At 39.6% G+C, this 23,064-nt stretch overlaps 1 protein-coding gene across 3 annotated transcripts in view; it reads left to right on the forward strand.

Moving 5' to 3' along the window:
• Positions 1-2,310: 2,310 nt before the first annotated feature.
• GXYLT1 (glucoside xylosyltransferase 1) overlaps positions 2,311-23,064 on the forward strand; it is a 53,009-nt gene continuing 32,255 nt past the window's right edge. The window contains exons 1-2 of one of the 3 annotated variants that reach the window (XM_040488422.1): positions 2,311-2,582; positions 11,717-11,809. In XM_040488422.1, coding sequence (XP_040344356.1) covers positions 2,362-2,582; positions 11,717-11,809 — 314 coding nt within the window. In that variant the 5' untranslated portion in view covers positions 2,311-2,361. The remainder of the gene's footprint in view (positions 2,583-11,716; positions 11,810-23,064) is intronic. The other 2 variants (XM_040488420.1, XM_040488421.1) reach the window with 2 other exon arrangements.

Below are 23,064 nucleotides of genomic sequence, written 5' to 3' on the forward strand. Positions count from 1 at the left end.
AAACGGATGATTATTCTTCCAGATATGCTCTTCCCATAAATTGTTGAAGAATGAAAATTGCCATTTCAGTATTTTAACAATCTGTGGGTCATTAAATTATTCTTTATTTTTACTACATTTAGTTTCTTTGTTGAAATAGAGAACAATTGTGGTAGGCATCTCTTTAAACATCCTTGATCTATTTGAGTACTAGCTCTTACTCTAGTTTCTTGGTAATATAACCTTTAGTTTTCTCTCTCAAAATCTATTTTCCATTCTTACAAATGCTTTTGCGATCCATCTTTGTACTTCGTTGAGTTTATCTTTATTTCTCTAAGAATTGTAAGGTGTAGTAGAAGGATTAATTTATTATTGTCATCATTTTTACTTGCCTGTCATCCCTTCGAGGGCAGTACATTTTAGCCCCTTGTCTGGCATGTAGAATATATTCAATAAATGTTTACTGAATGAATAAGTGTATGTTTTAATTCTACTTACACATCTTGATAGCATGCTAGTTTTCATTTTTTTGTCAGGTAAGGCAAGAAATTTCATCTTTATAGAGGAAACTGAGGCTTAAATTTCTTTAGTGCCTTTCCATGGTCACAGAGCCAGCAGTGTTTTGTGTAGGGATTCCAAATGGAGAACTAGTGTTAAATTACACAGCATTTCCCCACTTTGATTCTCATGGCCAAACTCTTCAAAGCTCCAAATGCAATTTGAACAGTTTAACAGCATGATTTTTCTCCACGAGGTGTGTAAGTGTGTGTGTGTGTGTGTGTGTGTGTGTGTGTGTGTGTGTGTGTGTGTTTAAAGCCAGCTTCCTTTCCCTCACTTTTTGGCACTGCTTTCTGGCTCCAATCTCAATTTCTGTCCCAGCCTCCACACTGAGGCCAGAACCTGCTCTCTAAAAGGCAAATGTGATCATGTTACTTCCTAATTTAAAAACCCTTCAGTGGTTCACCCACTCTGCTAGATTAAGTTCAAACTTCTTGGCATACGAAACAAGGCACTTAAATATCCGGCCCCTTCAACAGTCTTATCACTCATCATACCCTCCCTTGCATTCACTTAGCTGGTGGTATCGAACTTCTCAGCTTCCCAGACACAAGAACCTGTTTCATTGATACCTCAGCCTGCAATTCCTTCCCTTACCCCACCCAAGACTCTGGGTCCATTTTTACTATGAAGTGTCTTTTGAGCATGCCCTCAGTAGAACTGATGGCTTCTTTCTGTGTTTACCCACACCTTTACAGGCTTATATCCTAATGTCTGTATTCTAGTAGTACACATATTTATAAGTCCCACATATTTACTCATTGTCCCTTATTGACACTTAAGTCCCACTTACTTACGAACTTATTTACTCTCCCACCCTATGCCCAGCTAGGTGTCTTTATACCTTTATACCCCAAGGCATAGCGCTTGGCACATAGTGATGCTTTATATATGTTCAACAAATGAATGGAGTGTTTATATGGCTGAAGAAGAGGGAGAAGAAATGGAAACCTAAAGAGAAAGCCCTTTAGGGAGAATAGTAATTGCTACGGACATGCAAATGATGAGTTGTAAAGAAGGTGAAAAAAAGATGCAATAGAGAGCACCTCAGCCGTACATGCCCATAACAAGTTCACTGGGAGGCAGGATATGCATACTCAACAGCATTACGACGTAATTAAATATCTGGATGAAAATGGCTCATACAGTATTAAAGAAACTTAGAGGCTGGGGAAGTCCCTGCTGAGGAAGATGGAACTGAAAAATGGCTTAAATAAATGCCTTCCAGGTGCAAGGCGTTTTTCGTGCGTTAAGCAGTTTAATCTTTGCCACCACCCTATCATGAGGATATGATCTCCGTTTTAGAGATGAAGAAACATGCTCAAGAGACTTTAAGTTGCTCAATGTCACAAACTACTATGTGTTAGAACCATAATCTGAATTCGGGTCAGCTGTCTCCAGCGCCTCGTTTATTTTGCCACACCTCTCCTCTTCGGTTTGGAGCCACCAGGGGCAGGATTTACCTGCTCTGCATTTCTTCTGTGTTCCCCTCGGACTCCAGAGCGCCAAGGTCTCGCCCACTCATTGCGCCTGCGCGTCCCGCAGCTACCAGCTCCCCACCACCCCCTGGGAGGGGCCCACGGCGGCGGAGGCGGGGTCAGGCTAGCGGCGGGTTGTCAGCCCGCCGACGAAGGTGGTTGGGCGGGGCGAGAGGGGGGAAAAGAAGGAAGGAGGGGCGGGCACGAGGCCGCGGCGGAGGAGGAACTTGTGGCCGCGGCTGCGCCGTGCTGTTCCCTTCGCTCCAGTTCGCCGGGCGGGCGCGGTGCGGCGCGGCGACTGCGGCGGCTGAGGTGGCTGAGGTGGCTGAGGCGCGGGTCCGGGGCGATGCGGCGCTACCTGCGCATCGTGGTGCTGTGCCTGGCCTGCGGCTTCTGCTCGCTCCTCTACGCCTTCAGCCAGCTCGCCGTGTCCCTGGAGGAAGGAGCGGGCGGCGGTGGCGGGAAGCCGCAGGCCGCAGCGGCTTCCTGGCTCGCGGGCGGCGGACGCGGCGGCGCGAGAGGGGTGGGCAGCGCGGGCCCCGCAGCGCATCCCGGCCGGTCAGACAGGTACGGGCTGTTCCCGGTCTGGGGGCCGAGGCCGGGAAGGGAGGAGCGGCGGGCGCGGGGACGCGGGGCTTGGCCTGGTCCGGACAGCTTCCCGGTCAGTCCCGCGCCACCCGTCCCCGGGCCCGCGCCTCCCGCTTTGCCGCCGTCCGTGACCCCGTCTCTCATTTCCCTCCTTCCCCTCCATCCGGGGGTAGCTCCGCCGGAGAGCACCCCATGCTCTTTGTGTTTGCCCTCTGACCCATTCCTTATGCGCCTTTAAAGCAGATAGAAATTAATTTTCAACTTTTAATTGACAGTTGCTTTTTTTTTTTTCCTTAAAGAATCCTTTGAAAGTAAAAGGTGCCCCACAAAAGTCTTCTTGCTGTTTGGCTAGTGGGAATTCCCTCTTGTTTCCATGGAGTTCAAGTTGAGATATTTAAACATCAGGCTGGCGCCCTAGTTCAATTTTTTCCCCTTCTCTTGAATGGGGCGTCCAATTTTTGTGTGTTAACGCCTACATTTTCATTATTAGTCAGTTAGTGAAATCTGGACAGAGCTTTTATGCGTAGTTTGAATTTTTCTTTAGGAAGCAATCGGTCTGTTCTGAAACTTACAGCCAGTTAAGAAAAATCAGCGATGCTTAACATGCTCACGTGTTTTGTGGGATGGGATATCTTTCTCTAAAAATCGGTGTTTAAAAAGAAGCATAGTGACTTACGTGGATTTGCACAAATCACTGCCAGAGTTGGAATCACCGTGAGATTTAAAGGAAGAAAGAATGCGACGCACTATGAATGCTTAACAAAATCTGAGCGTTTGCACTTCCTTGAAAAATAGGCTTCTTTATTTGTGAGCACCTCTCTGGGAATCTGGGAAGGACTCAGTGCTCCCTTAATAAGAGGCAAAGGCTGCTTTGATACGGGAAAGCACAGGGTTGGTGAGACGAAGGAGTGCAGGTCTGCTGCAGGCTGTTTAACATTCTTCTGAGAGTTGATGGCCCCTTTCAAAATGAAAGGACGTTTGGGCAGAGGAGCAGCATGGGAAAGCAGGATTGTCATGTTTTGTACCCAATGATTTGATTACAGTCTGGCTAATTCCTGACTATTCATAAAAGCAGAACTGCTTCCAGTCAGGTGTGGGAGAGGCAGTGAGTGACGACCTGAGTGAGCTCATGAAAAATGAGGCTCATGAAAAGCTGTTCGTGGTCTATTATGTGATTGCGAAGCACTTAAAATTATTTCTGTATTGGGTAGAATTGTAAGGAAGCAACATTTTAATCAAAACACTGTATGAAATTGGACAGTCTCTACACCCAACGTGAGGCTGGAGAATTCTTAGATCCGGGTTCTTCATTTTAGATATTACTTATCTAAAAAAAATTTTTTTTAATGTTTATTTATTTTTGAGAGAGACACTGCACAGAGCACAAGTGGGGGAGGGGCAGAGAGAGAGAGAGAGAGAGAGAGAGAGAGGGAGACACAGAATCGGAAGCAGGCTCCAGGTTCTGAGCTGTCGGCACAGAGCCGGATGCGGGGCTTGAACCCATGAACCACGAGATCAGGACCTGAGCCACCCAGGCCCTCCTACATTTTTAAAGATTTCTCATAGAGTTTGGCCAACTTTTTGACTACCACAGGATAAAGAGTAAGTGTCCATCTTTAACCTCTCTTCTTGTGTATGAATCATTTGACCAAGGTCCAGAAGGCATCAGTAATTGGACCAGAATTGTATTCTTTGATCCTTCAGTGCTCTTTCTGTAAAGTTTCTGTCTGTGATAAGAATCTAGTCTGAATAGTCTTTCATCAGTGGAAAATGGGGTGTGAGGCAAGCAGCATTTTTATTTGGTAGGACTCGATTGTCATTGCAGTCTTACTGTTTTGAAGCAGTCTTACCTGCAAGACTGAAACTATTAATTTCCCTCATTCATTTAAAATACGGGATTTAGGGGCGCTTGGATGGCTTAGTAGGTTGAGCGTCTGACTTAGGCTCAGGTCCTGATCTCATGGTTCGTGAGTTCCAGCCCTGAATCGTGCTCTCTGCTGTCAGTACAGAGCCTGCCTTGGATCCTCTGTCCCCCTGTCTCTCTGCCCCTCCACTGCTTGCGTTCTCTTTCAAAAATAAACAAACATTAAAACAACAAACATGGGGTCTAGGTTATATCCAGTAGGTTTTACTGCTCAGATCTTATGGAGAGTATTCATTGCACAAATTCCATGACAATAAAGTACTTGGAAGGGTCCTTCCAAGTTCTCCAAGTAAAATTTCTGAAATGATAAGAACAGGTTTTCAGTGAAATCTATTAATTAATGTATCTGGTTTGAATCCATTATTTTGGTATTTAGAAAATGTGCAGGCCTTAGAGTCAGACAAACCTGTGTTCATACTGTGCTGTGAAACCTTGACCACCTCTCTATTTCAGTTTTCTCACCTGTAAAATGTAGGTAATAACTTACCTTAATTTGTAATAGAATCCTTAGTTGTCAGTGATTAAAATCCAGTACAACCAACTTAAGCAAAAACAGTTATTTATTGGCTTACGTGGGTTGCTGGCAGGAGGCAAAATGAAAGGAAATGCCCGGGCAGCTCCAGGGACCTTAAGGACTAGGACTCTTATTTTCTTCACTGTAGAAAGGCTTTATTCATGAGCTCTTTCTTTGGGGTGTTTCTTCTCAAATCTCAAAAATTTCTAGGAAAAGGCTCCGGATTTTCTAGGAAATTTCAAAATTCTAGGAATTTCAAAAATTTCCAGGAAGAGGCTTTAGATTTTCTGGCGATTTCTAGGAAAAGGCTCTGGATTTGTTTGTATCACATGTCCATCCAGGGACAAGTCAGTGTTGTCTAGGATGGGGATCTCTGATTCTCAGGGTCTGTGTCATTTGCACATCCTTGTGGTGGACAGGATAATGTGAGTGGTGTTGGAGATGAGTGGTGTCTTACAAGAGGGGAATGCTGGCTAGGCAGAGGCTCTGCCACATAGGGAAACTCTGTCAAGCTGTTTGATACTGACGGACTCTTGCTAAGGTATTCAATGTAAAGCCGTTATTATTATCAGACATCAGGACTTCCGTAGAGGGGATTAGTCTATTTTGTGACTTTACTCAGAGTGATTAAATTCTCACATTTCACTGATAAGTCTTGAGGGTGATCATCAAGATCTCATCTTATTGTGGCTGTGTGGTGGTGTGAAGGGGCCGGGGGGGGGGGATCAAAAAACTAGTAAACATTTGAGTGAGAACCATTTCTGGACCCGTCATTCTGTTGGTATATAGTCCCCTCACTCTTTCAGATCTGGTTAGGCCATCGAGTTCTCATTTTTGCTGGGTCTTGTGAATACTAGTAGGATATACTAAGCATCTTTAGGGCTTTGGAGCCAGACTCCAGCGTTGCCACATGCTTAGCTGTATGAACCTTGAATACATTTCCTCATCAGTTAGATTAGAGATAAGAGAATCTGTGATACTGGATTGTTTGTGAGAATTGAAATGAAGTAGTTGGAATAGGTTACTGAGTATGGTACCTGGCACAGTAAAACCGTACCTAATATGCTGATGGTTTCAGTCATTTAAAATTTTTTTTAAGAATAGAATCCATTTTCCTTTTTAATGTTTATTAATTTATTTTGAGAGAGAATGAGAGTGTGAGAGCAGGGGAGGGGGAGAGAGAGGAAGAGAGAGAATCCAGGCAAGCTCCATGCTCAGCTCAGAGCCTGACACAGGGCTCGATTGCAGCAAGATCACGACCTGAGCCAAAACCAAGTCAGATGCTTAACTGACTGAGCCACCTAGGTGCCCCTCAATCATTTAAATTTTAATCATTAAAAAAATTTTTTTTCTGACTTCTGGGAAAAATCCTGTCCTCAGGCCCCAGTCCAGACCTGTTTAAACCAGAATACCCATTAGTGGGGTCTGGGAATCTGTATTTTATATATGTGCCCCAGGTTATTGTTACAAAACCAAATATTAAGAACCACTAATTTAGCTGAGAATGGTTTGACCCTCTATTTTTAGTACAGAATTTTTTTTCCTTCTTCTCTGCAGTCATTTTTGAAGAGAGGAGTTCAGACAGTGAATAGTGAAACAAATTACTTACTAAAGCCACCTTCATCTTCTATAAAAGCAGTACTTGTGTTTTAGTTCATTGGCGATCGTACTTCACATGGCTGTGAAGTGCTTAGCACAAACCTGACTAGTAATTAATTAAAATAATGGTCTGTGCTTTTGGAGGGGAAACTGATTAGTCTAACAACAAAAAATGTGTACTTTTTGATATAGGAATCCTGTTTTAACACATTAAGGTTATTATCTGTGTTGTTCCTGTTGGAAATACTTCCCCCCACATATTGACTTAACCTGTTTTTCAGTGTATTGGCATTTCTGTGTATTCAAATTGGCAGTTCTTTATCATTTTCATTTTTGTCATGCATAGAAAAACTTTCTACTGGGGAGTTTCCCCCCCTTTTTTTAACATTTAAATTTGTTAAAATGTTTATTTTTGAGAGAGAGGGAGCGAGCATGAGCAGGGGAGGGGCAGAGAGAGAAGGAGAGGGAGAATCCGAAGCAGGCTCTGTGCTGTCAGTGCAAAGCCAGACATGGGTCTCGAACCCATGAACTGTGAGATCATGACCTCAGCTGAAGTCTGATGCTCAACTGACTAAGCCACCCAGTGCCCTATAACAATTAAATCTTTTAATCCAGGGGTGGATTAAAACGCTCAGTTGATCGTCTAACTCTTGATTTCAGTTTAGATCATGATCCCAGCACTGTGGGACTGAGCCCTGCGTGGGGCTCCACACAGCATGGAGCCTGTTTAAAATTCTCTTTCCCTCTCCCTCTCTCTCTCTCTCTCTCTCTCTCTTCCCCCCACCCCACCCCTCTGAGAGCTCATGTGCTCGCGCGCACTCTCTCTCTCTCTCTCTCTCAAATAAATTAAAAAAAAATTTAAATCCTTAACCCAGTCCCCCCCACCCCCCCAGGAGGGGATTGGGTACAATGGGAAGCTAACCTACTTTTGAAATGGATAAGTAATTGTTCATTGCCATTTGTATATAAGCAGTCCTTTTCACATTGAGTATTCATGAAATTAGAGATTTGAGATAAAGACCTGACGTAGCTAGACATTGTTGTCTGGAGGCAATTTTTAGTTGAAAATGAGTGACCCAGGCACTGATCTTCAAGTAATGCTGATTTGTCAGTATCATGGGAATGGTCTCCTCTAATGTGGTCACGAGCATCTCTGTTTCTCTTGCCACAGTCCTAGAGCAGGTATCTGTGCCTTGAAATTTCATGGGTGGCTCACAGTATTTCGTTCAGACTTCCACATTCTTTTGCTGGATATGCCCAAACTTATCCCTGACTGTAAGGTGTACATGGTTTTCACTAAAGCCTCAAGACTATCATGGACATTTTGAAATGAAAAATACCTTTTCCAGTTTAAAATTATAGAAGACCTTCTCTTACTAGATTTAAGGAAACTTCAAGTTTGAGAACTGTTACTGTGGAGAGTATTATATAATTAATTAAATGCTCTGCTTAATCCCAAGCATGAAATGTCTCAGCTCTTCAAGTACTGAAATTTTGGGGAATTTTGTTTTTGATCTTTTTTATTTAAAACAAAAATTTTTTAATGTTTTTATTTATTTTTGAAGGAGAGAGAGAGACAGAGCATGAGCAGGGGAGGAGCAGAGAGAGAGACACAGAATTTGAAGCAGGCTTCAGGCTCTAAGCTGTCAGCACAGAGCCCGATGCGGGGCTTGAACCCACAAATTGTGAGATCATGACCTGAGCTGAAGCCAGACACTCAACCGACTGACCCACCCAGGCGCCTCTATTTTTTAACTTTTAAAATAAATATTATTTCACAGGAAATTGCAGAGATACCCTTGTATCAGTCACTCCATTTCCCCTAATAGTGGGATCTTAATCTCTATGAGCATAGTACAATACTAATACAACTGGAATATATGTGTTTCAATATAGTACAATATTATAACCCCAGAAATTGACATTGTACAGCCCATAGACTATATTCAGATATCACCAGTTTTACAGGTGTTCGTGTATGTATGTGCAGTTTTATCACATATGTAAATTCGTGTAACCACCCACACAGTCAGGATACTGGACTGTGTTATTACCACAAATTTCCCTTGTGCTACCCTTTCATCACTTTGGAGACAAGCCACCTGGAACTAGAAACATTACACTGTATGAAATTTGAGGAGGAGTCATAGTAAAATTTATTTCAACTTGTACTACAATGAAGGAGATTTGCTTTTATGGACTTCATTGATTTTGGATGTCACTGTTTACTGAAGACATACCCACTTAATTCAACTTAACAGTTTTGCCCCATTAAAATTATTCAGTTGAATTACTTCTTTGAAAATTGAACTGTATTTCTGATATTTCATTTTCAATAATTTTAAGGAATAAAAGCAAAAGCAGCTAATAATTAGAACATGGATAACTACCTTTTCTTTCCCAGTATTTTTTAATATTATTTTTTTGTGGCCTAAAGTACAGTTGCTATCTGTCTCCATATTAGTTGTTTTTTTCTAATTTTTGCTTGTAATAACAGTTGCTGGTACGTAATGAGTTTCTACTCTCTATTTTAATCTTTGACTATTTTTTCATAAGTGAGAGAATGTAAGTTTGAGAAATAAGAAACATTAAATTATGCTACCTCTTGCCAGTAGCACATTAGTGTTTTATGATTTTTTTTTAAATAGTAAGAGGCATGTATACTCCCTAGTGCATATTTTTATATTTCCATTAAAGACAGACAGGAAGATATCCCTAAACTGTGTTTTCAGACATTGAGTTATGGTCAAGAAACTTACCTAAAACTTGATAATTTTCCCTGCAGTTTCATCTGCATTAATTACTTTAGAGTGATTACATGATCTAGCAATTCCCCTTGTAGGTATATATGCAAGAGAATTGAAAACATATGTTCAGAGAAAAATTGTAAATGAATGTTTATAGCATCATTATTTGTAATGGCCAAAAGATTGAAAACAACCCAAATGTTTATAAACTGATGAATGACTAAACAAAATGTGGCATATCCATCCATTATTAGGGCATAAAAAGTATTGAAGTGTACTGATAAATGCTATAGTAGATGAGCCTTGAAAATATTCGAGTCAGACTGAAAGAAGTCAAACTTGAGAGACCACATATTGTATGATTTCATGTACATGAAATATTCATAACAGGCAAATCTATAGAGACCAAAGATAGATATTGTGGTTGCCTAGGTCTCAGAGGTTGAAGAGTGCAACTGGAGGCAGAAAATGGTATTATTACATAATTTCAGTGGATCATTTTTATGGAAGAATTTAATTGGGGAGTTATTTTTCTTGAGACTTAATTTTCCATTTCCATTTTTCATTTCCATTTTCTACTCTTGTAAGGTTTAACAGGAGGACATGGAATAGCCAGATTAGTTATGTCCTTCCTGAAACAAAGGTGCACTGTAGGTGTTGAGTCTAAGTAAATTGTGGATTTGTTTAAAGAAAGCAGTGATAATGCCTGTTTCTGAAAGATGGAGATATCTGTTTGAACAAGTTTGTTGTGAGGCTTAAGTGGATGTGAAAGCACTTGACTCTGAAAAGAACTCTGTTGTTAACACCACCACTGAGCCTGTGTCTCATATGGAAAGGCAAGACTTAAAAAATACATAACTGTTCCTGGGAGGGTACAGACGTTCGTGGGTTTTATTGGTCTGCATATATTTTCTTTTTTCTTTTATTTCCTGCTTTTGCAGCCTTTTAAATTAAGATATGTTGGGCTTGAAAATGGTGTCTCTGTAAAGGTAAACCAAATTACAATGTAATTTTTTTCCATTGATTTTAAAATTCCAACTGGAGGTTTTTATGCAGGAGTATACAGAATTATTGAGGTGGCATTTTAAAAACTATCTGTGCCCCACCCTGTTCTCAGATATTCTGATTTAATGGGTCTGGTATGGGGCTCTCTGGGTGGTTTCCCTGTGCAGCCTGGGTTTGAGATCCCCTGCCCTAGACTGTTGGCATTTGTGAGAGGTGTGATCAGAGATCTTTGCAAACTGAAATTTCATCTTTTGCTGTAAAGACAGTAACCTATAATTGAATTTATAGCCATAGAAAACAAAGTTACATGGTGAGGCGGCATGAAATGACCTGGTTTAGAGACTCACCCTGATTTCATACTTGCTTTAGTACGCAGGCCTCACATTGCAGTGAATTTCAAATGAAACTATTGTTTTGGAAAAGAGTAACAATAAAAAAAAACATACTTTTTGTAACGTGTGGTGTCGTAGCTGTTGTTGTTTAGCTCTGACCTGCAGTCTAAGCAGAAAGACCGTACTTATAACTTCAGTTTAGCTTGTGTAATATAGCAGAACGAAGATGATATAGATAATGAAACTGAGCCATGGATGTCAGCTTGATTTTTTTTTTAATGTTTATTTATTTATTTTGAGAGGGAGAGAGGGGGAGGGGCAGAGAGAGAAGGAGAAACAGAATCCCTAGCAGGCTCCGTGCTGTCAGTGCAGAGCCTGATGCAGGGCTTGATTCCATGAATCATGACATCATGACCTGAACTGAAATCAAGAGTCGGACGATTAACTGACTGAGCCACCCAGGTGCCACTTCCAGCGTGATTTCTTATTTTTTCAGTTTAAAACACCATATAACTAACTTGAATTGAAGATTAATTTAAAAGCCTTCAAAGATCCTCTCTTCCCTTTCTGTCTCTGTGGCATTTTAATTTGGCTTCAGAATAAGCAAATTATTTTGTTTAGCTGAAAAGGATTTTATTCTGGGGGGATCTTGTGTAGTACACAAATGAAAATTTTAGGAGTATTCCCATATTTTCTGTTATCTGAGGAGGGGATTTTAATATGTTAGGAGTGTTCCTGATAAGGAATGGTTTTTCAGTCTGCAATTTATTCTACCTAAAAGTTTTAAAGTCCTTTTTAAAATAATGGTACCTGAGTAAGGGAGAAATTTCCAAACTCCTCAAGTTACTTTAGCCATAATGAATTTGCAAAATTGGATTTGCAGTTTTGTTGCTGAAAATAGAACAGTAAGTTATTGTGTTTTTAAGTAAATTCCTTGTTAGTTTTAAATCGAAATACTCACATAGGACTTTATTTCTGTCTTACTCTGTTAGGTGTAAAGATTTCTCTCTGTGTTACTGGAATCCCTATTGGATGCTGCCCTCTGATGTTTGTGGAATGAACTGCTTTTGGGAAGCGGCTTTTAGGTAGGCATCTAATATTTAATTGGTAGATCAGTGTAGGTAACATTAGATAGTACATAGTAAATTTTTTACTGTAATAGGACATAAAAATGTTTCTTTTCCTGTAATCTAATATTGTCATATAAGCAAATAATTCATATTCTGTTTGGGTTTTCTATTTTCCCTACTTTGTGGTTGTTGTCACTCATTTTTAGTACATACTGTGTATAAAATGCTCTAACTTTTTTTTAGGTGTTCTTAGGAGCACTTGTGATCTAATTTTAGGTAACTGGGTGACAAAAGTATTAAACAGGTGATAAAGATAGACTTCCATTGACATTTACAGCCATATATATGACATTTTTCTACTTTAAAGATGGTATGCTGAAAAAACCTTTTGTAGGTGGATGGGGACAACTAGGGAAGGATTACATTGGTTATTAGCAAAGAGATTGAATATTGACGAATGAGAGGATAAAAATAAATGTTTAATGAAGGAGTAAGTTTTGATATGACATTGTTTATTGACCTTGCATGTTTGTCAATGTAGTTTGTCAGAGTAGTTTGGCTTTGTGCATGTCTCTGGATGATGAAGGCCTTAGATTCTGCTCTGTTAGTGAAAGAAGTGTTGATAGGAATGGGCTTTCTCCCCAGGAGACACTGAGGCAGGAGCCTGAGATGCCCTTACTAACAGTAAAATTTCTTTGTGATCCACCTGTTTTTATTGTCTTTATGATTCATTTAAATTTTAATTCTACTCATACTATTTGCTAGGCATGGTGCCAGGTAGTAAGAACCAGACTCTGAATTTAATTAATGTGGCTCCATCCTCCTGGAGCTTGCATTCTGACAGGAGCTTCACGCTAGTAAACCTGAGATTAAGGTAAAGGGTTGACATGTTATAGCTGTGATAATGGGAGAAATGGGTGACTCATCAGGTGGGATCATCTTAATGCATCAGGGAAAGCTTCCTGTTGGGAGCGATTGCATGAGGAACATGGAAGTTAGCCAGGCTCAGGACAGGAGGTAAAGTATTCTAGGTGGGAAGAACTGCATTCTTAGTATATATTAGTAATATATATTTTTATATTCTTGTATTCCTAATACATTATACATTCCATGAACAACCAGGAAGGAATCACTGAAATCCATTATTTTAATTACATCTCCTTGCTATGGAAAAGAGTGGGTGATTGAAATTCTAATATGAGTCAGTCAAATCAGATTATTAAAACTTTTAAAAACTAACTTTTGAAAGATGATATTGGAGTGCCTGGGTGGCTCAGTTGGTTAAGCATCTGACTCTTGCTTTTGGCTCAGGTCATGACCTCACCATCGTGAGTTCAAGCCCTGCATCAGGCTCTGTGCCTGCTTCGGATTTTCTGTCTCCCTCTCTCTCTGCCTCTCTCTCTCAAAAATAAATAAATAAACATTAAAAACTAAAGATAATATCACCCTTCACCTTGTTCATAATTTTGGAGAATTGGAGCTCCATATTTTTCAATCTTATAAAAATTTGCTAATGAATGGAGTACTGACCCCCACAACTTTGCTATCTTGACTTATGACATAAATCTGCTCACTCTGGAAGCTGGGTGAGCTAGAAAACTTCTGTATACCCTGATTTACACAACCCAGGTCCTTTTGTAAGTTACAACATGAGTAATAATCTTCCCTCCTCCTCCACTGACAGCAAGAGTACACCAGGGAAGTTGATCTAGTCTGAATCCTGGAGCCTTATTACTCCTCTTTTGGCTTCTTCAACTCATTTTCCTAATGCTCCTATATCTTTACCCATTTTATTTTATATATCAAATCATTGGGTAAAATTTCTCAAACTTAGTTTCTTTTTAAAAAATTTTTATTTGAGGGGCGCCTGGGTGGCGCAGTCGGTTAAGCGTCCGACTTCAACCAGGTCACGATCTCACGGTCCGTGAGTTCGAGCCCCGCGTCGGGCTCTGGGCTGATGGCTCAGAGCCTGGAGCCTGTTTCCGATTCTGTGTCTCCCTCTCTCTCTGCCCCTCCCCCGTTCATGCTCTGTCTCTCTCTGTCCCCCAAAAAATAAATAAACGTTGAAAAAAAAATTAAAAAAAAATTTTATTTGAGAGAGAAAGAGAGTGCATGGGGTGGGAAGGGGCAGACAGAGACGGAGAATCGCAAGCAGGCTTCATGCTCTGCGTAGAGCCTGATGCAGGGCTCAATCCCAGGACCCTGGGATTATGACCTGAGCTTTACTTTTTTTTTTTTTTTTTTAATGTTTTTCATCTTTGAGAGACACAGCAGGAGCGGTTAGGGGCAGAGAAAGGGGGACACAGAATCCGAAGCAGGCTCCAGGCTCTTAGCTATCAGCACAGAGCCCGACGTGGGGCTTGAACTCACGAACTGTGAGATCATGACCTGAGCCCAAGTCGGACGCTCAACTGACTGAGCCACGCAGGTGCCCCATGACCTGAGCTTTAATCAAGAGTCTGACACTCAGCCGACTGAGCCACCCAGGCACCCCTGAAATTTAGTTTCTTACTTAGAACTTAGGATCCCTCACATTTACTCTATTTGAACATGCAGGACAAGCCAAGCTGCCATATAATTTCCATATTGTTCTCACTGTACATTTCAGTATTTACTCTAAGTAACACTTTGTTTTTGCCTGACTCTCAGAGCTTGTCTGCCCATTTGGTAAAACTTCTTTGAAATTCCCCATTACTACCAACCTTAGGTCCACATGTAAATTTACCAGGCACCAGTGGGCCCTTAGCTGACACTGTTTTCTTTACAGGCCTGTCCCAACTTTCCCCTTTGGAATTCTTTATATTTTTATTTTGGTCAAAGCTTATCTGGGGGATTATTTCCTCCCAATTCATTTACACAGTGAACATAAAATAACGTAAAAAAGAAAAATTGCTTTTGATGTGCACTGGCTTTTAGTAATTCATATCTACTAAGTTATTTCCTGACCAACTGAATGTGACACAGCAGCTCGTCAGCATGCTCATGCCTCTCCTGTCTCTTCTGTTCTTGAAACAAAACCAAACACAACATTTCTGCAACAGCTTGTGCTCAGTCCTTTTTTTCCTTAAAGCATTCTTTGTTTACTCTGTTTCTCTTCACCAGCAAGACTTCTTTGAAGAGTATGTAGTGACTTTATGTCCTTAAACAACAACATAAAAACTTCACCCCTCAATCTGCCTCAGCAGCACTGGCTACCTGATGATCCCCCCAACACTGACCATGAAGTCTCCCTGACATCTGAATTGTTACTCTGGGGCCCAGTCTTACATTTTTTTGTCCCTTGGATACTGGTTACCACTTCCTGTTGCTTTCAACTCTCAGTCTCTGTCAAGACCAGGGTCTCGGCTTCTGGACTCCTCTCCCTGTCCTGACTCCTCCACATTGATGTTCCTTAAGATTCTGCTCTTTTCCTTCCTCACTCCGTGGATAGTCACAGGATAATTTTTTCTGAGCACCAGAATTGTTTCCAGCTGCAGTTTGGTCATTTTTGCCTTGCTGATTTGGATGCCTCAGACTCTCTTGTTCAAACCTGAGTTCATGATCTGGCTTCTCACACCTTCCCTCATCTGTGTCTTGTATCCTGGTTTATGACTGACTTTCTTCATGTCAGTCCACACAGTCCACAGACTCTTCTACAGGTCCTTTTCACCCTGTTGCTCCTGACAGCCTCTTGCTTCCTATTCCCTTAATTATTGTGTTCATCACTTCTTATACAACAGTTTCCCTTCCCACCTACTGCTTCTCCCTTCTCGGTATCCTCTTTGTTACTGTACTTTCGCATCTGTTGTGGTTGTGAATCTTCACTTCCAGACTGTTGACTCTGCAGATAGATACCACGTGGTGTTCATCATTTAAGCCCCAACTGAGCAAGGTGCTTGGCAACCAGTAAATAACTGGTGATTTTCCCTAGCACTTCCACCCTAACTTTGATGTTGGTATAGTGAGCTTCCTTAGCAATCTTGATTTTTTTTTTTTCTATTTAAACAGTTACCATGCTTTCTGATTAACTCTTTTAAAGTTCTCATTTTGCAATAGGCTATAAATTGTGTGAGGGCAGGACTGTGGCTTTCTTGCTTATCCCCAGTATCTAGCACATGAAAGAAGTTCAAATATTCATTAAAGAGAATGAATTATATTACTTAATTGTGTTCTAGAAATTATGGATTTAAGCCTGCACCAGCATTTTGTGAATATACTGGTGTCACCATGACACCATTGGGAGTTATAATTTTACTATTTTTAAAAAATGTTTATTTATTTTTGAGGGAGAGAGGGTGCATGCACAGGAGGGGCAGAAGGAGAGGGGAGAACAGAGGATCCAAAGCGGGTTCTGTGCTGACAGCAGAGATCCTGATGCAGGGCTCGAACTCCCAAACCATGAGATCATGACCTGAGCTCAAGATGGAAGCTTAACCAACTGAGCCACCCAGGCGCCCCATAATTTTACCATTTATTAGAGTAAAATGATAGATTGTTACTGATTTATGTTTTGTTATTTGTTGAACATATTTCCATATTTGTTTAGCTTTCTAATCTTTTGTTGTATATACTTCCTGTATTGATATTTACCTCTTACATTTTTAATGCTTATTTTATGATCTCTTAGGCTGCTTTTGCCACTGATTACAAATATCTTCCTAGTTTCATTTTTTATTTTAGTTATTTCCTTAAGTGATCTCCCCTCCCCCCTTTTTTTAAAATAACCTCTAGGCCGAACGTGGGTCTTGAACTCACAACCCCAAGATCAAGAGTTGCATGTTCTACCTACTGAGCCAGCCAGACATCCCTAAGCAATCTCTTAATTTTAGTATTATTAAAGAATCTGTTTTATCGTACTAATTTTTTTGTGTCTTGAGCTTTTAAAATACTTAATTTTTATGGTGGAAATTGATTTTCAACTTATGGAATCCATGGTTACAAATGAATTTTGTTATTTGTATTACTTTGAGTGGGCCATGCTAGTTTTAGGAGCCATATTTGTACAGATTATTTAAAATTATATTTTAGCAATTAATACTTAAATTTCATGTTAAATTTTTAGATTTTCTTTTTTATGCTATGTGTAAAACCCTGAGGATTTTTTGAAGCATTATGTTTTGTTTCAAAAGTGATTATATATAATTCTTTAAAGTAGTTATTTATTGGGGCACCTGGGTGGCTCAGTTGGTTAAGCATCGGACTTCGGCCTAGGTCATGATCTCATGGTTCATGAGCCATGGTTCATGATCTCATGGTTCAGGCCTGCATCGGGCTCTGTGCTGACAGCTCAGAACCTGGAGCCTGCTTCAGATTGTGTGTCTCCCTCTCTCTGCCCCTCCCCTGCTCATACTCTGTCTCTCTCTGTCTCTCAAAATTAAACATTAAAAAAAAAAAGTTACTACTAGTATGATAATTCACTTTTTTTTTAATAGAAGAGAAACTTTTAAGCTATACATTAAGGAAATTGACATTAGTGTTTCTAAACAGTTTTCCATTTTGTTCAACTGCAAGTTTTTGTTTTTGTTTTTAATATTATTTTGAGAGAGAGAGAGAGAGAGAGAGAGCAGAGGAGGGGGAGAGAGAGAATCCCATGCAGGCTCCATGCTGTCAGTGTGGAGCCTGATTCGGGGCTTGATCTCAACGAACCGAGAGATCATGTCCTGAACTGAAATCGAGTTGGACGCTTAACTGAGTGAGCCACCCAGGCACCCCTCAAGAGCAAGTTTTTAAAGATGCTTCATAGCAGTTACTTTTTACTTTGAGGAAATAGTTATCAGAAATTTAATTTATTTGACTTTACATACTTCATTGTAATGTTAATTCTTGGTATAAATATTATTATACATTGTTCCCTTTATAGGTTGGAAGAACAACCTTGAAAGCTTTTTGTGTTGTCCAAATTTAAAAAAAGAAAAAAAAATTATTATGGTTCTTTTCATAGCAGAAATGTTACTTAAAATAAGTCTACTCCCACGGTTTAGAAATCTGTTAACAGTGTTTGTATTAGAATTTATCATCTAAGATAGTGGTTTTCTTAAAATGTTTATTTATTTTTGAGAGAACGAGTTGGGGAGGGGCAGAGAGAGAGAAGGGGATAGAGGATCCTAAGTGGGCTGTATGCTGACAGCCTAATGCAGAATTCGAACTCACAAACCATGAGATCATGACCTCTGCTGAGGTCTGATGCTCAACCTACTGAGCCACCCAGATGCCCCACATGTTCTTTAAGTATTAACTTTTTTTTTTCTGATTTCCCCTCTGAACTTTTTACTTCATTTAGTTTCAATTTTTTTTAATATTTATTCATTTTTTGATAGAGACAGAGTGAGATCATGAGTGAGATAGAGACAGAGTGATAGGACCCTGAGATCATGACCTGAGCTAAAGTCAGATGCCCAACCCACTGAGCCACTGAGCCACCCAGGTGCCCCGTACTTTGATTAGTTTCAAATCTACAGAGGTTATAAGAATATTATAGTGAGCACACATATACTATTCACTAGGTATTTATCTATTAGTGACATTTTGCCACTTTCTTTTTTTGGCTGAATCATCTGAAAGATAGGTATAGTCATTAGGGTATACACCTGAATATTCAGCATGTATCACCTCATGATAGAGACATTCTCCAATATAACCATAATAAAACTATCACTACCAGTTATTTAACTCTGGCAGAATATATATTCATTCATATTCATATTGCCTTATTTTTCTATCAGTGAACTTTATATCTCCCCCACTCCTAACTCAGGACCTAGTCAAGGATCATACACTACATTCAGCTGTGAGATCTGTTTAGTCTCCTTCCCTGTAGAAAAGTTCCCCAAGCTTTTTTTAGGGACCAGTAGGGGGGATGGTCGTGGTATCTTTGATGACATAATATTCTTTGGTTTTGTAAAATGTTCCTTTATTTGGATTTCCTTTATTTGTCTTCCCATTATTAGATTCAGGATTTGGGTCAGGAATGCTGCATAGGAGATACTGTGTTTTTCTTTGGGCATGCTCTCAGAAAGCATCTGTAGTAAGTTTAATATTGGTTCAGTTTGATTAATTGGTTAAGGTGGTGGTGTCAGACTTCTACATGTATCTTTATCCCCTTTATAATGTTTGGGGATAATACCTTGATACTTTGTGGTTGTAGCATTCATTAATTCTTGTTCAAATCATCTCTTACAGTGGTGATTGTAAAATAGTGATTTATGTAATTCTGTTTTTCCTTCTACATTTATTGGCTAGTATTTTTTAATAATTTTTTAAATGTTTATTGGGGGGGGGTACTGGAAGGGGCAGAGAGAGAGGTAAACACAGAATCCAAAGCAGGCTCCAGGGTCTGAGCTGTCAGCACAGAGCCTGACATGAGGCTCGAACTCACCTACTACAAGATCATGACCTGAGCCAAAGTTGGACCCTTAACTGAATGAGCCACCCACGCACCCCTTAAAAATAATTTTTTTATGTTTATTTTGGCTAGTATTTGTTTTTAAAGAAAGGTTTCCCCCTCCCCCCTGACCCTTTTATTTAGTATCTTTTTAGACTCAGATTTATTTTTTAATGTGTTATTATTCATTATTGTTATAATTCCTCTTGATGCTCAGGTTATGCCAGAGTTGGCCTTGAGAGCACTCAGATACTATCTTTGAATTGTCTGTAGAATTTCTTCTAATTATATATCTGTAGAAAAATAGGTTGGACTTAAAAATGACCTTTTGGATAATACTTCTTTAAATTCACAGGGACTTTTCTTTTATTCACAGTGTGATTAAAATGTAGCATATTTTTACAGACAGGATTATATCAACTCAAGAAACAAGTCATTTTGGGACCCAAATTATTTGAATGGCAGTTTCCTTATAACCTATTAGAAGGTTTTAGTTTTAGTTATCCCTTCCTCTAGTGTGGAAGCTTACTTTAGATTTTTTTGAGTTGCAATTATTTCCTGTTCTTGGGGTCTAGGGACAGGGCGGTAGACAATGACATCTTTAAAGTATGCTCTGTTTTGTTATTTTAGGTGTTAGAGTCTGTACTATATATAATGCTTTTGCTAAAAAGGGACACGTAAGAAAAAGCAAATGCAATGTAATGGACAATACTCCTTCCATAGAAATTGATGGAAGAAGTGCTGGCAGTATGTCTGAAATAAGCTTTGCTAAAATGCCTGGGAGGAGTCATCCCTGGTACTGATTTTAGAGATGTTTTTTTTTTATCTTGAAGAACATTTGACTTATTTTTCTTTTCTTTTTTTTTTTTTTTTTCAACGTTTATTTATTTTTGGGACAGAGAGAGACAGAGCATGAACGGGGGAGGGGCAGAGAGAGAGGGAGACACAGAATGTGAAACAGGCTCCAGGCTCTGAGCCATCAGCCCAGAGCCTGATGTGGGGCTCGAACTCACGGACCGCGAGATCGTGACCTGGCTGAAGTCGGACGCTTAACCGACTGCGCCACCCAGGCGCCCCAATTGACTTATTTTTCTTAAGAAGGTTTTATTATAGGGGCGCCTGGGTGGCTCAGTCGGTTGAGTGTCTGACTTGATTTCAGCTCAGGTCATGATTTCACAATACAGGAGTTCGAGCCCTGCATCGGGCTCTGCGCTGACAGTGGGAAGCCTGCTTAGGATTCTCTGTCTCCCCTCTCTATCTGCCCCTACTCTGCTCACTGTCTCTCTCTCAAAATAAATAAATAAAGTTAAAAAAAAATAAAAATAAAAAGGTTTTATTATACTTGTCTTTGTGTGTAGAGAATTCTCTACAAAGCAACACATGAATATTATGGCTTACTTTTAAAAATCTCTTGCCGTTTAGCTTTGAGGCGGGATCTGGTTATGACCAGTTAAGCAATCCAAGCCTGTTGGCAATTCTAAAATCTTTGTGTGGAGGCATTTATCTGGAAGATGAGATAATTTAGAGCTCTGTGAAATTGTTTTGTGTCTGTCTTGATTGCCTTGTCATTTACTTTTGTCCTTGTGGCTTCGACTGCTTTGAGATGAATGGGGTGCACATCACCTTTGCTATAGATAGACAAGGCATAGCGTTTCAGGGTTATAAACTGAGGGGCTCAACAGAGAAGAGGGAAACAGACACAGGCTGCTGCCAAGGGAGGAGGTACTACTTCTTTCCAATTGCTGTCAGCGGAAAAGAACAGAGCTTTAAAAAGACTCAAGCTATTGCTAACACCATATATGTGAAGGAAGTGGCATAGCACGTGGGTGGGGAAAGGATAAATTGTGGAAACTCTGCAACAAATGATGTTTGCACAGTTGGAGAGCCATGTGCAAAATTATGCAATTGTTCCCTACTTTAAGCTGTTCATAAAACTTAATTCCTGGTAGATTAATACAAATTTTAAAGACAAAGTATATACCTAATATGATATCTTAATTTAATGATAATGTTAACCTTGATGAAGAATGAAATATCACCATTGTTTCTGGTATAGTAAATAATGCTTCTTATGTGACTTCTTCATTTAATACCATTAACAAAGTGGTGTAAAAATATTTAACTTTATGAGTTTTCTGGGGGAGGTTTCTTTTTCTTAAAAACAGTTTTTTTAGGGGTACAGGTGGCTCAGTCAGTCGAGTATCCAACTCTTGATTTTGGCTCACGTGTTCTCGTGGTTTGTGGGTTCAAGCTGTGCACCTCCACACTAACTGCGCAGGGCCTCCTTGGGATTGTCTCTCTCCCTTTCTTTCTGCCCTTCCCTGCTCACGTGTGCACATACCTACATGCTCTCTCTCTCAAAAAAGAAAACCACCAAAACACAGTTATATTTATTTTAATTTATTATTGTTTTTATTAAAGATTTTATTTTTAAATAATCTCTACACCCAGTGTGGGGCTTGAACTCACAACCCTTGAGATCAAGAGTTGTATGCTCTACCTACTAAACCAGCCTGGTGGCCCAACAGTTTGTTTTAAAGAATCTCATTTATAGAATCATTGGCCCATTAGCTGGAACAAAGGGTGAATTACTAAGGTATTGAGGAGTTTATGTTTGAACCTTCCAGTAAAGGGATCAGGGAAGGAAATGATCCCTGTGTTTTCTAGAAGATATTTGGGCTCAAAAGCTTTTCAGCTCCTCTGCTGAAGGCTGCAAGTTGCCAGTTCTGACATATGTGAGAAATGTCCCATATAAGAGAAATGAATCCATTTTCAGGCCTTGGGAATCTGGTCAGTCCAGAAAAACATCATTTTCAACTGCTATCTTAATTATTTCCAGGCTCTTAGCAAACAGCCTTGTTAATAAGAAGGGGTAGATCCACAATAAAAGCAGGAGTACATTATATATACTCAGACTTAATTTTTTATCCTATTAATATAAAATAATTCCAAATGTTTAATGTTAAAACATTAAGATGTATGAATTTGATCTTGCCGTTTGTCATTTCGAGCCACACATCAGACTCTGTGCTGACAGCTCAGAGCCTGGAGCCTGCTTCAGATTCTATGTCTCCCTCTCTTTCTGCTCATGCTCTGTCTCTCAAAAATAAGTAAATGTTAAAAAAAATTTTTTTAAAAAGATGTATGAATTTGACACTCAGATATGTTTTATTTACATAGTCAGTTGTTTGCATTTCATGTTATTCCTTAGTATGATTTTCTGATTTCTGATATCCTGCTCAGTTGAAAGATTACCATGAGCAAGAACAAGATTTTCCTCAGAAAACACTTCTGTTTCACTTTTAGCACATGGACATGTGAACACTCAAGATTCCAAAGTCCTATGTTAAGGAATATCACTACAATTAATTTTGCTTGCAAATTTAAGAAAAGTGATTAGTCACTCATTCTTGATACTGCAGATCTCAGTAATGTATACATACAACTATTAACATTAAACAATATAATTGCTAATCCTTATACCTTTTACAGAAAGGATCTCAGCAAGAACTGAATTAAAGCCAGTTTTATGTTTTTAGTTCTAAATGTTTGCACTTTATATTCCTTAATGTGTTATTAGTTTTGTTTTATGCTGTCTTTCATTCTTCCTTTAACTATCAGTTCCAAAATTATTATTTCATGCCATTATTACAGATGAGATCTGTATTTAATATTATAAATAGGTTATTTATTTAATGACAGTGCAGCCACACATAACTAATTCTGTCCGTTATATACTCGTGGATTAATATTAGTTCATTGTTTAGGTGCAAGAGTTTTGAAAGTTTCCTTGGGCCCAGTGTGGTTCAGTGCTGCTCTGTATTTGAAGTAGGGTCTGACATAGCCTAGGCCAATAACTTAGGTTTAGGGAATCTTTCCTTTCAAAATCACATACTGATGTTTAGCTAGT

Source organism: Herpailurus yagouaroundi, unplaced genomic scaffold, assembly GCF_014898765.1.
Source record: "Herpailurus yagouaroundi ecotype Mexico unplaced genomic scaffold, PumYag 166, whole genome shotgun sequence".
Lineage (NCBI taxonomy): Eukaryota > Metazoa > Chordata > Mammalia > Carnivora > Felidae > Herpailurus > Herpailurus yagouaroundi.